Below are 12,999 nucleotides of genomic sequence, written 5' to 3'. Positions count from 1 at the left end.
GCATGTTGAATCTACTGTTATACTTTTAAATAGTTTCATCTCTGTGTTTAGTTATATTTACTTTAATCACCTGTTGGTACAAACAGAATTCAAATAAGTCATTTTTAAGACAACCTTTAAACACAAAGTAGCTCCATTAAAGCTGTAACTTCTTCTGTCTGCCTGACATTCTCCGTCGCTTTAAAATCTTAAACCATTTGAATTTATACAATTTAAATGTCACTGAAATCAAGGATTGGCAATATGGCCCTAAAATAATCTCACATAATAAAATTCTTGATCATATGACAAAATACTGAGTATATTAACACCATATTTTTAAGTAAAAGAACATACAATTGCAATAAGTGTTATGGTTTTATATGCCTGTATACATTTTAAACGTTTGCCTTCAAATATTCAGTAAAAGCTAAAAAAATAAATCTCTCTGAGTATCTAAATAGTTGTTAAATTAACAGGCAATAACGTCAACAAGTCGGAATATTGCCATTATTATAATGTGGTTTTTTTTCCCCATAAAAAGTTGTACCTGTATTATCGTGAACAATATGATATGGCACAACCTTAATTAAAATGTGAATATGAAACCAAGTTGAATACCAGAAGCAGAGTTATTTATCAGTCTTTAGATAAAACAAAGTCTCACAGTTTGAAGTTAACGAGTCCTCAGGGAGTTGACGAGCAACCATTAGCGCTCACCCTCACCTTCATCGACGGCTGCAGCAGCTCAGCACCCGCAGACAGACATGTGAAGCCCCTCAGCCGCCTGAACAAACAGTGGCAGCCTGTCGTACTGAAGAGGTTCCTGTGTGTCCCTGCTCTTTTGTACAGTGTGAACGTCCCAGTCTGACAGGGCTCAACACTCACAAAGCTGCATGAAAAGCCGCGGCCTGTCAGAGATGATTTGGTCACCCAGCCAGTAAAATGGGTGAGAGCAGAGGGAGACGAAGAGGCTTTGTGCAGCATGTTGCACGCTTGAAGGAACATGTGTGTTAATGCACTGCAGTGACTTATGTAACCCAGAAACACTACTGAGAAAATATTTTTAACAACTGTCATAAATGGACCTGGGTGCCACAGCTGCCAAACATACTGCATGAGGATTAACTTTTACTGGATATAATTAGACTTTTGTTTGTATTTTGTTGGTAATTTAGTAATCCATGTTGAGGGCCTCACTGTTCATGTTGTTTATATAAAGGTAGCATGTTGGAGAATTAATGCATAGAAACAAATCTAATCTAATTATATGTTTAATGATCTGAATGTTGAAAAAAAAGTTTACAAATCAAATACTTAAATTACCTATCACACTATCTGAAAAAACACTTACTGTTTAATTTATTTAATATACATGAACAGTTGTACATGTCAGTCAGATTGATGCACTGTGTGTGTCTGTTGAAGAGGACTGGAGGTGGACTAGACTACAAGGTTCTGATTGTGCACATAAAGTGACCTCATGTCTCAAGTCTCTTGTCCGATAAAAACACTTCAGTATCTACAGACGCTGGGAAAGGAATTAGAAGCTATGAGAAATAAACAACAATTAATGTAAACATGTTGGCAATGTGCTGCAAAGTTTAGTTTGTTTTGTGTTGGGTGTAGATTAAACTCTATAAGATAAAATAAAGGTGCAATAATAATGTAAAGGGCTTGTATTAAACATCATTCTTTTACAGATGCAGTGCTGAAGTATTCTGGGTCCTGTGTTGTAGGTCCCACTTCGTCCTGACCTGCAGCCTTGATGGGAGCTCTAGCCAGCGTCAATTTCACTCCTGCGGGCCCCTGAGAATCTGTCCTCTCTACAGACATCACCTTTCCAATGAAATGCTGAAACACAAAGCAAAACACAGCATGTGTAAATCATCGGTGAGTACATCTTCTTGTTGTTCTGCTCAGCTCTTTGTCACAAGCTGGTGAGTTGAGAGTTGGTAGATAATAAATATGTTTTCACTGATTTCCATTGCAGCTGTAAAAGGATTTAAGGTGAAACAAGTACTATTTTTACAGCCTCAGTGCACAAAATTAAAATATTGACAATAATGACTTCCTCAATAATAATTACTTCTCCAAGTGTTGTGATTTCTGGCTTTTATCTGGCATTTTGTGAACCAGAAACAACAGAAGGTCCCCAAATTACGATGCAAGATATTTTAGATAAAGGGGGTGAAAGAACTGTGCAGAAGATTTTGTTGCAGTTCCTCTTGTTTGCCAGTCGGAGTCAGTAAAAGTCTGCTCACTTATTGTCAGAAAAACTGATTTACCACCTTGCTGAACATACTGCAGGTTGTATCTCCTGAAGCCAGTGAGCCTTTCAATCCTCTAAAAATCTGCAATATAAATGTTGTGTGTCAGTGAGAGACCTCTGTAAGATGAACTCCAGCATCCTCATGCTTTGGGTTGGGTCTCGATGACTCAAGATATTTCTCCCTCTGTGCTTTTACTTCCTGTACAAAAAGGCAGCAAAACATAAAAACACAATTCTTTGTAACAGCAATGCTGACTTGAGGGTATATCTGCGGTTGTTAAAGATAAAAACCTTTAAGATCTCATAGTTGGAAGTCTTGGAAACGTAACTGTCCCAAGACTTGGCTGTAAGCTCCTGTTGCTTCCAATGAGACTTAATCTGCAACATAAAGACACCAAAAAAAACATTCAGATTATGAAAACAAGATGTCTGCTGTGTCTACATAGGTACGGTGAAGTCTCATTAACAAATTACTTTCAGTGACAACATGCATCAAATTAAATTTATTTAACTTCCACTCTCTAAAAATACATATATTCTTAAATTAGAAAATGCTTTGGAAGAGTCTGGAGTTGCCTCAAGATACTGTCTATTTTGTGCAATGGTTCATGAGAAAAAAACAAATATTTTCAGCTGACTTTCACAGGTGTCGTCTGTTTGTGGTTACTGCATTAAACTCCCAGCACCTCTGTGTACATGAGCTCCTCCTCGCCGATGTCCTCCTCCTTCTGTAGCTCCAGGATTCTGTTTTGTTCTGCTGCAACCCTTCTTGCCGTGTCCTCAGAAATCTTACAGATTGTGCTCAGAGCCTCCTTATCGGGGGTGATCAGTGTCACACCGTCCAAACTCAGCTCCCTGCTGATCTCTTCCCACACCTCACCGACCTAAAGCAACAGGACAGACACCTCAATGTTCAAAGTGCTTCTGTGTCTGTTAAAAATACACTTCAACATATTTGCAGGGGATATGTTGATAATTCTAGAGTTTAAACATACAACCAGGAACATCTTGGTCCAATATTTTGCTTATTGACAGTAACTCTATTTGACTCATCAATTAATGTGATTACAACATCTTTCAAATTATTGTGATGGTGTAAATGACACAATCCTGCTTAAAACTTGTGCAGTTACTCCAGGTGCAAATTCAACTAATTTCATACCCATCACTGGCATTCTCTTTGCTTAATAAACAGCAGTTCTACCTTGAAGTCCAGATATCTCTTTACGATGCTCAAAGTCACATGATGTTTTCTTGACAGTCCAGGAAGGTCTTGAAAACCTGCAAAAGTAACCAATTATTGTTTTTCACAGCATAGTTTTAAAATGTCAGCGTACTATAGATATCTTTTTGCAAATTGACTGTTGTGCTAATTTCATCAAGGCTGTTATACCTTCCTGCGTACATCATTACAGTATTTTAGCATTAAGAACCCCATGTCAAAACCCCATCCAGCCTTTAAATGATATAGACATATGTTTTGTTTTCTACAACATGGTTTAGACTACAGCTTCTGGGCTACATGATAAAAACAACATTATCTACATATCTGCAGATGTATTGTTTAAATAAGTGACACTGTATTTACCGGTCTAATTCTTTAATAACTTCTTACCAAGTTTGCAGAAGATGGAGTAAATCTTTGACCGCAGGTTCTCTGATAGTTCCAGCACTGCTGAACTCTGTACGTTAGCAGGAAATGACCGCTGGGTATCCTCCTGCTGATAGTGACTGAGGAGGGGCCTCCGGGGATCTTAAAAGTGAAAAAGTGAAAAAGCCAAAAAATAACAGGAAAACTACTATGAGATTCAAATTAAAATCACTGGTTCATCCTTTGCTTGGCATGTGTTGACACTTTGTCCTGCACTTTCTACACTGTGAAAAGTATGACTTTTGGCTCTTCTTCAGACAATAACTTGAAACATGTTAGTTAAGGGCTGACATCACACCTGATGATCTGCCAACCAACAGGTTAGTGTAGATGCAAGTGACTGCCATATTTCATAGATGTATTGTATGCTAACTGTACTTCCTCACAGTCTTGTCATTGACTCATTATTGTTGATAAAACTGTTTGAACCTCTCTCCCTGGCAGTTGTGATCATCAGGACCAAAACCTCACGCCTCTGCAGTCAGCCTCATTAACAAGGACCCAGACCCCCACTGACATTGACTCTTAATATTTCATATTAATGTTCAATATGTTTGTTTCTTTATGTATGCACCAACCACCAAGGAAAATTCCTTTTAAGTACTAACTGCAATTAAACTTTCTGATTCTGATTCTGATTAAAGCCTGCAGACTGACCTGAGATCCCTCCGTGTTGGTTTCGGCTGACTCTGAGCTCTTCCTCCTCTTCCCTCCACAGCTGCAGCAGGAAACTGGGAGCCGTCTGACCGCTGCTGTCCCTCCAGCTCAGGATGTGGGACACAGTGTTGGGGTTGTCACATAACTCCAGCAGGGTGGCGAGGACGTTGCAGTGCAAGCATCTGGGACATGACTGAAGAGAGACACCCAAACAGTTTCATTACAGTTCTTTTAATGTTTTGGTCCATTATAGACACAGTACAACCACAAATTCAGTTAAGCTTCAGGGATTGGAAATCAATCAGCTACTTACACTGAGTAAGTCCAACAGAAGAGACACCCCCTCTTTCGCCAAAAAGTAATCTTCTGTGGTGTAGCAACCCACAATGCAGGACCTGATGGGATACACACTTTCTTAACTGTGGGGAATCAATTAGTGCTTTCCTTCCTGTTTGTCTACCAAATTCTCCAAAACCCAAAAGTGAATTATACTGTTTTTACACTTAATGTGTCTTGGACTGTTAAGAAAACGCTACAACAATGTAAAGGCCAAGTTTAAAAAACATGGGTATAAGGATGGCGTAAATACTTTAGCAATCAAAAGGAGGTGAGAGTTTAGTATGTTTTATTGAACATTAAGTTAAATAACATACATTTTCCTAGTGATTACCTTCAAGTTTAAGAAAATATTAAAATCAACAACATTCATTACCATCTTAAATAAAGATAAACATAAGACATACTATAACCAAAGACTTCTGTGTCCTTAACAATAGTTACATGCTTGAATGCAACCAAGACACATTAGACAGATTCAAATCTGATTTCTGAAACCATAGGAGGACACAAGGTGTGGGTCTTAATTCAGATCCTGAAAAGAAATAATGACTAACAGAGATATCAATATGCCTTCAGCTAAGGAAGACACGCTGATGTAGCCAGTTGTAAACTGACTCTGGAAATGACAAGTGTAAAAGGGGCATTTGCTGGTATGTTTCATTATTATGAATAGGGGAGTGGTAGCCTAGAGGTTAAAGAAGCAACCAGGTTCAATCCCAACAAAAAGTGAAAGAGCAGCACTTGTCCCTCCCTCATCACTGAGGTGCCGTTGAGCAAGGCCCTTAACCCCAACCAGTTGCCAGCAGATCTAACTGCGGTTGCAATGGTCAGCTTCCAGGTGAATAAAGGTTGCAAAAAAAACCCTACATTTTGTTACATATGTGCCTGCACATTTCGTGTTAATAAAAATCTAATTTAATTGAATAAATTAAAACAGTTAATCAAGCTAGTTAATCATTAATTATGAAAGGCGAGGTTTAGCTGAACTGACCACACGCAGTCCACTGTGGAGAGGATGAGCTTGTTGTGTCCCAGACCGCTGTAGAAGTTGTTGGAGCCTTTCTTCAGGAAGTGAACTGCCATCTCAACTCCTTCTGATCCAAAGAGTTCCTGTAGTACAACACACCAGGACTGTCAGTATGGAGATGCTGTATGTTGCTGTAACTGAAAACGTAATGTTGTGATCTGAGCATGAACTCTGACTGATAAATACAAACATAAAGAAAGTTTGAAGTGAAAATTAGATGAAATAACAGTAAGTTGTAAATTTATCCTTATTGAAAAAGCTTCACTTGAAGCTCTAAAGCAAAAACTTTATTAATTTATTAATATGTTGATTAAAGCAGCAAATGTTTAAATTGTTTAAAAATGTCTTTCTATGTCTTACTTTGGCAGTAACAAAGTGGTAATATCGAATAAGACAAACATGGAAAGCACTGACCACATCTATTTTCACCAGCTGTGTTTTATGTTTTTACAAATAAAAAGTTGTTCTCTTTTCCATCTTTAAAACGGATTATATCCGTATATGCATTGTTTGTCTATGCTGTTTTTCATGTATTATATGCTGTAAAACCAATTGCCCTCCGGTGACAAAACAAAAGTTGAACATAGTGAATGTAAGTTAAACTACTTCTCAGCTGTCTCACAGTGACTTTTGAAATCCAACAGGTTAGTTAAAAAGAGCTTTTATTGGCTGCATAATCTCAGCTTTACCTTTCTATGCATGTCACTCTCACACAGCGCTGAAAGTATCAGTTGAATATCTGACTTTATCTCCAGAGTGACTACATCATCCTCATCAGGGCTTGCCTCCATCTGCATTAAAATCCCTGAGAGAATACAACAGGTGCGTCTGTATTGACCATGTTCATTAATTAAAATGTTTCTGCTGATGTTGTGCACGTTTTAATAAGATTTACCAAGGAGCTGGTTGATGGTTCCTTGGTCACAAAGGTCCAGGTGGACTGAGTCTTCACCTAAAGACGTCACAGATCTCAGCACTCTGATACAATGTCGCATCTGAGCCTTCCTACTGCCTCTTTCTCTTGTGTCACCTTCACCAAAGAGAGCATCTGGGGGAGAGTTATAAGTGTACTGTATTAAAAAAAGACTACAATACCCAAATTATGGGAAAAAAGCACTGTAATGGGGTAACAGCATCCAAAAATGTTGTTTATTTGCATGTGACATGTTGTATGGAAGTTGCTGTTGAAGCACTTAAAGCGGTTGAAGTGTCAGTTGAAGTTGAAGCATCTACAACATCTCAGAGTGAGTGAGCGGTGACTCATGTTTTGCTCAAGGGCACTCGGACAGGACACATGAATGTTGGAGTTTGACCTTTGACATTTCCAATAAAGGACAGTATCTCTCTTTAGTCTCTTGTGAGAAAGGTTTTCCTTGCTGCTGTCGCACCAAATGTTTGCTCTTGGGGGGAAACTGTTGGGTCTCTGTGAATTATAGAGTGTGGTCTAGACCTGCTCCATCTGTAAAGTGTTCTGAGATTATTTATTTTATGATTTGACACTATAAATAAAAACTGAATTGAAAATTGAATTGTTTGTCTCGCCACGTGTTATGCAGCATCCTCACCTTGAGCAACGCACCAGTCCAGAAGGAGCAGCAGACACGCGTTCCCCTGACAGAACATGTAGTCATCCAACATGAGAGGAGCGAGGGTGGAGAGGACTGCCAGCGTCTGCAGCTGGAGCTCCTCCTGCTGGACGGAGGACCACTGACGTGAAGCTGACCGAGGCTCAGACGAGGCAGCAGGCGGCTTTACAAGCGTCAGCAGAACAAGCATAACACTTTCCTCTTTATACAGCTATGAGAAGAAAACATAGAGGGAACATGCATTGTGTTAAAAATGTGACCTTTAGTCAAACAGTTAAAGAGACACTGAGTGTGACACTGAGTGTGGGACTGACCTGCAGGGCACCTAAGTCCTTTGACAATAAAACCAACAGATTCAACAGCAGCTTCTTCATTTTCAAGTCGTCATTATTGTAGGTGAGTTTGAGGTTGTGGACCAAAGGGTTGTGACTTTTCACTAAAACATAAAGGAAGCCATTTTGTTATCATAAAATATGCTAATGTAACTGTAGTTGTACTGTAATATTTCAAATGTAAAAATCATGAAAGATGTATAAGGAAAGAGTGGCCTCACTCTCTGGAAATGTGACCAAAACCACCAGCTGTTTGGCAAAGGAACTCTCCTAAAAATAGAAACATGATGTCAAGCAAATTGTAATGACATATTTTACACACCTTCTCAATATGTGACTATAAATATCAGCTGCAGTGTGTTTCCATTATACAGTGACCTATCCTGTACTCACAACAAGCAGAGAGTTTGGATTTTCCGCGATGAGAGTTGTGATCACAAGCAGATCATTTCTGAGTTGAAGGTCAGATTGTCGGGATCCGCTCATCAGCTGGTGTAAAAACGCTTCTTTCAGTGATCTGATGAACAAATGAAAAAAAAGTAAATATCCAGAAGCCATTTGTACAGAATGAGAGCACAAAAGTATTTTTTTTATTAGAGGGTAGACATTAATTCATCCTTAACTCATTTAACTTGAAGTTTGTTGATTAATTTAAAGGGATTCACATTTTAGGTTTCTATTGGTTTCAAGATTTGTTTGTGTTTAATGACATCAAAAGTCATTAAAACAAATGAACTCTACAAGCACACACTGTCCTCATTAGTCACATAGGAAAACATGTTAAGCCCACAGGAGACATACATGACACACTCCATGCTGCTGAGCTGAGCAGTGACCTCCTTGCTGCCTCTCTCCAGCAGGTTCCAGAGGATTTCGGTGGAGCGAAACAGGACCTGACCGGACGGGTCGGGTTCGTTCATGTGGAGACAGATCATCTCTGCTCCTCGTGCATTCAGTATCAATGCACAGTTGATATCTGTGGTTGTAAAATGAAATGCAATTGACATGATTCATGATAAAACAACCCACTGACTTGTTGACATTCACACAATGACACTTGTGTCATCACTGTTTTGATTGTTTATCTGATTATTATTTGGTCATGAGATGATTTATGCACTTGAGAGCTGACTACTTTATCTAATCAAGGAGGTTAGGTTGACATGTCTGACAGATCCCCTCCTCCACTACCTAAGTGGATCCAGAATAAAATCAGCTACTGACCAGAGGAGCTGGAGAGTATCTGAAGTGTCTGCAGGAGCTGCAGCTTGATGGCGGGCTGGTTGTCCAGAGCCGCCATGGAGAGGAGCAATGTCTGAGCCAGGTCACTGCGCTCCAGCAGCTGCAGCCTGTAGCCTGGAGAGGTTGGCTGAAGCCCTGCAGAACACACATTAAAATAGATAACAAAAACAATTTGGGATAGATGTAAACAGCAAGAAACAAACTAAAGAGAAGACATGAGAAACAACATATACAAATACAGAAAACAACCCATTATTGCTAACAAGTGCCTCTTAATAGGAAATCAACACCATTGACAATTTTTGTGAAAAACAATGAAAGTAATTAAAACAATAGATTCAAAAGAACATAAAAATTAGACTCTAACTGTTAGTGTTTATGTACAAAGTTGTTTTTAAGGTAAGATAAGCCTACATTGATCCCCAGAAGGGAAATTCGGGTTGAGTTTGACGATTATATTCGCCCAGATTGATAAGCCAATTCATCATATCAGCAATGTGATGTATCAGTAAGACTCTAAAATAGGTAAAACATGAAAAAAAGACAAAAGAAAAGAAAGAAAGAAAGAAAGAAAGAAAGAAAGAAAGAAAGAAAGAAAGAAAGAAAAAACACACACACAAAGAATAGTCAAACAAAACCAAAAGAAAGAAAGGCCCAAGCATGCCATCACAGAAGCCATGAGAAAACCTCACTCGGTGAAAGTCTAGAAAATTTGTTGTCAGAGTGGAAAGTCCGAGGCTTTGGCTTGGTGAGACGGTCCGTACCGTCAAGCAGCTGTTTAGGAGCCACACAGCTGTAGAATGATTTCACAGACTCAACTATTTGCTGCCTCACTTCAGCATCTGACACCCTCATCAGACAGCCTGCCAAGAGAAACACATCTGTCAGAGTCACTCGTCATCGCCATTCTTGTTGGGAGAAATTGCTTTCTTCTTTTACAGACCAAATCAGACTTGATCAATGTAAAGCAAAAATCAAACTGTAGAAACAAAACTTAAAGTAAAAACTATTAGAAGCATAATATGGACTTTGTAATGTCTTGCATTAAAAAGTCACACAAGCATGTCAATGCAGAAACAAGTGCACTACCACACAATGATAATGATTATTTTTGGGTGTTTTCCCTTTATTTGATAGTGACAGTGTATGGAGTGAAAAGGTGGGAGAGAGATGGGGGATGACACGCAGCAAAAGGCTGCAGGTCGGATTCAAACCCAGACCGCTGCAAAGTACTCAGCCTACATGGGATGCACGCTCTTACTAGGTGAGCTGTTTACTCCTGTTTAAGTTATGTTTGCCAAAAGCGACAGTGCTACAGTACAGTTTAATGTAAAACTATGAAATGAAGTGATCCGTGTACCCATGTGAGAGAGGAAATCAATGACGTCCTGAGCGTAGTTCAGCTCATCAGATGCTTTCTCCTTTAGGAAGGGAAGCCTGAGATGAAGCAAATCAACATGTTGATGATGTCACAACAAAAACATCAGTTTTTCCTATGTAGGCTTGATATATTTGAGTTTTTTTACCTACAAATTTGAAGTGCCTCACACAAAACTGGCACATATTCAGGATGATCTGTCACTTTCTCAGCACAGATGTTGAGTATTTTGGCGATACCTGTGAGGTCCTTCAAAAGCTTGAAATAATTTAAGAAATAGAAAATAGAAATACATACAAAGCTCATACAAAGATACATCCCAGTGAGGGAGGGGGAGTGATAGGGAAAAGGGTTACCATGATAACTAGGGTTATTTCTTAACAAGGAAAATGCTGACAGCAACAGCGATAGAGCTGTAAATGAGAGCCTTGGGAACGACTATTGGCTCTGTGTTCAGGTTACAGAAGAGCAAATCTGTTTCCATCACTGTACCAGGGGACAGTAATGACGAAAATTTGACAATCTTCTGCAGTGTGCGACACCTAAAAAAGATTTATTTTGGAAAACAGAGAAACTTTTTGGAAAGAGAAGTCTGCATAATCAGAAATCAGAAGACGGAATCCAGAACAAAGGATACAAAGCCAATTTGGTTCCTCTTCAGTAGTTTTTTCAGTAAAAAACGGTGCCTCTCCTTTAAGTTAGCCTTTGGTAAAAACAGAATATACAGTATGATTACATATAACATAACTTGAAAAAAAGTCTGATGACATTCTAGTTTAACTTACTGTCAACGGATCTTCAAGAAGACGAATCACCTTGATGAGCTCAAGATTTTTAACGCTGATCTGTTGAGAAATTACAGTTTAGTTCAAAGTTTACACTGTCTCGCTTCTTTGGTGATGGACAGACTTGCACACAAGTTTGTCACAATAAATTTGTTTATTTAAATAAATGTATATTACCTATTCTTAAGATTTTACAACATTTTGCATTAAAATGTGCAAACATTCTTGTAATATTTTGTTGCAAGTTTTCTTTGAGTTTAAAAAAAGCATCCACAAGCACTCTTCAGCTTATTTTATAATATGGTTTTTAATTAGGTCAATGCAAATAATTTCCAGAGCCATAGTTTACTGTAGAAGTAAGGGATAAAGTAACATTTTGCAAGGCTTTTTAACCCTCTTCTTTTTCTTTTTTGTAGTTTTTGGACTTAATAACCAAATTCAGAGCTTTGCGTCATCTGGCAATTAGGGAAATGTTTAAAATGACAACAGGTCCACTCCACTTTTATGTAAATAGAACAGTTACATTTTGCCAACTGAATGTGATTATATACAATCTATTGTCTTAATCGTATTTAAAAAATGTAAACATGTATTAATACAAAATATACTGTAGTGCATGTAATGGATATATTTGACAAATCAGCATCGCTGAATTAACTAACTGGAAATGTGCCCTGTTGCCTCTAACTACCCATCAAGTACAGCTCACACATCAGACTACACATGGCATCTTAATTATATCCTGCCCAAATCATCAAACCAACCCACTCTCCATGTTAAAGGACTGCCTGGTCACTGATTTGCTGTGACTGCTAATTACTTTAAAAAAATAAATGAACTACACATTTTTTAGGACTATGTGAGTATAAACGGAAATAATAAATAATAAAGGTATTAAAATCAGATTTTGACATTGAGCCCCTCCATAAAATATCAATAAGTCTGAAACCAATGTCCCTTTTTAATAAATATTGAACTTTATTGGTGCATATTACCATATTTATCTTTTATTTCCAAACAACATAGATAATTTTGACTGCATAGTGAGTACTTTAAGGACATTTTCTTAATAGTACTTTTGCTTTTTAAGTTTTGAGTGAGACTTGAGACTTGAGTAAGATGGAGTATTTTTTTAATTGTGGTACAGCTAATTTTAGGAGATCTTAATGCTTGTTCCACCATTAAGGTTAGATGAATATTAACTGTTTATTACCTCTTGAATACGCAGGCTCTTATCCGATGCTCTCGGTCTGGATAACGTTACGGGAGTGTCTTCTTTTCTTCTGTGCACAACTTTGCTTGAATCCATTTCCAAAATTACGAGGAACTTTTTGCATCAACGTCTAACGTTACTTCAGCTAAACATTGTCGGTTCATTTGAATTTTTGCCTCACGAAGTTATTTTGCTTCCAGGTGGTAACGCTAGCTAACGTTAAGCATTAAAAGAGTCAGGTAGCGTAAACATTATAAACGCGTCCAAGTTCAGCGTTAGCTACTTTCTAATGTCGGTGTTTGTTTACTAAAAACAACGAGCCAACATTAACGGAAACATAACCCGAACCCGAGTTGTTTCTAGTTACAAAATTCTGTTAAAAAAGCATGTAAAAATAACGTTAGTCGTCCAACATCTCCGTTTGCTTCTTGTCATGTTGGGTCTGACCATGGATGTACTAACGATGTAACGTTACTACAGTTGCCATAGTTACCGTGTACTACGGCAAACAGTGTAGCTCAAAACTAACCCTCACACG

At 38.3% G+C, this 12,999-nt stretch overlaps 1 protein-coding gene across 3 annotated transcripts in view; it reads right to left on the bottom strand.

Moving 5' to 3' along the window:
- The window catches only part of cfap69 (cilia and flagella associated protein 69), a 16,197-nt gene extending 3,204 nt beyond the window's left edge, over window positions 1-12,993 (bottom strand). The window contains exons 1-23 of one of the 3 annotated variants that reach the window (XM_032535890.1): window positions 12,462-12,993; window positions 11,249-11,308; window positions 11,101-11,166; window positions 10,612-10,721; window positions 10,446-10,522; window positions 9,778-9,948; window positions 9,068-9,220; window positions 8,645-8,819; window positions 8,237-8,360; window positions 8,065-8,113; window positions 7,826-7,947; window positions 7,491-7,722; window positions 6,821-6,973; window positions 6,615-6,730; window positions 5,890-6,008; window positions 4,873-4,954; window positions 4,560-4,752; window positions 3,867-4,004; window positions 3,456-3,532; window positions 2,938-3,135; window positions 2,543-2,629; window positions 2,367-2,450; window positions 647-1,833 (exon numbers count right to left, since the gene is read on the bottom strand). In XM_032535890.1, the coding sequence (XP_032391781.1) occupies window positions 1,669-1,833; window positions 2,367-2,450; window positions 2,543-2,629; window positions 2,938-3,135; window positions 3,456-3,532; window positions 3,867-4,004; window positions 4,560-4,752; window positions 4,873-4,954; window positions 5,890-6,008; window positions 6,615-6,730; window positions 6,821-6,973; window positions 7,491-7,722; window positions 7,826-7,947; window positions 8,065-8,113; window positions 8,237-8,360; window positions 8,645-8,819; window positions 9,068-9,220; window positions 9,778-9,948; window positions 10,446-10,522; window positions 10,612-10,721; window positions 11,101-11,166; window positions 11,249-11,308; window positions 12,462-12,557 (2,847 nt within the window). In that variant the 5' untranslated portion in view covers window positions 12,558-12,993 and the 3' untranslated portion in view covers window positions 647-1,668. The remainder of the gene's footprint in view (window positions 1-646; window positions 1,834-2,366; window positions 2,451-2,542; window positions 2,630-2,937; window positions 3,136-3,455; window positions 3,533-3,866; window positions 4,005-4,559; window positions 4,753-4,872; window positions 4,955-5,889; window positions 6,009-6,614; window positions 6,731-6,820; window positions 6,974-7,490; window positions 7,723-7,825; window positions 7,948-8,064; window positions 8,114-8,236; window positions 8,361-8,644; window positions 8,820-9,067; window positions 9,221-9,777; window positions 9,949-10,445; window positions 10,523-10,611; window positions 10,722-11,100; window positions 11,167-11,248; window positions 11,309-12,461) is intronic. The other 2 variants (XM_032535891.1, XM_032535892.1) reach the window with 2 other exon arrangements.
- Between the last annotated feature and the right edge of the window lie 6 nt (window positions 12,994-12,999).

The sequence above is a fragment of the Etheostoma spectabile genome, chromosome 14 (genome assembly GCF_008692095.1).
Source record: "Etheostoma spectabile isolate EspeVRDwgs_2016 chromosome 14, UIUC_Espe_1.0, whole genome shotgun sequence".
In the NCBI taxonomy this organism is placed as follows: Eukaryota; Metazoa; Chordata; class Actinopteri; order Perciformes; family Percidae; genus Etheostoma; species Etheostoma spectabile.
Note: the sequence above shows the minus strand (reverse complement) of the source record. Positions and strands in the feature narration are given on the sequence as shown.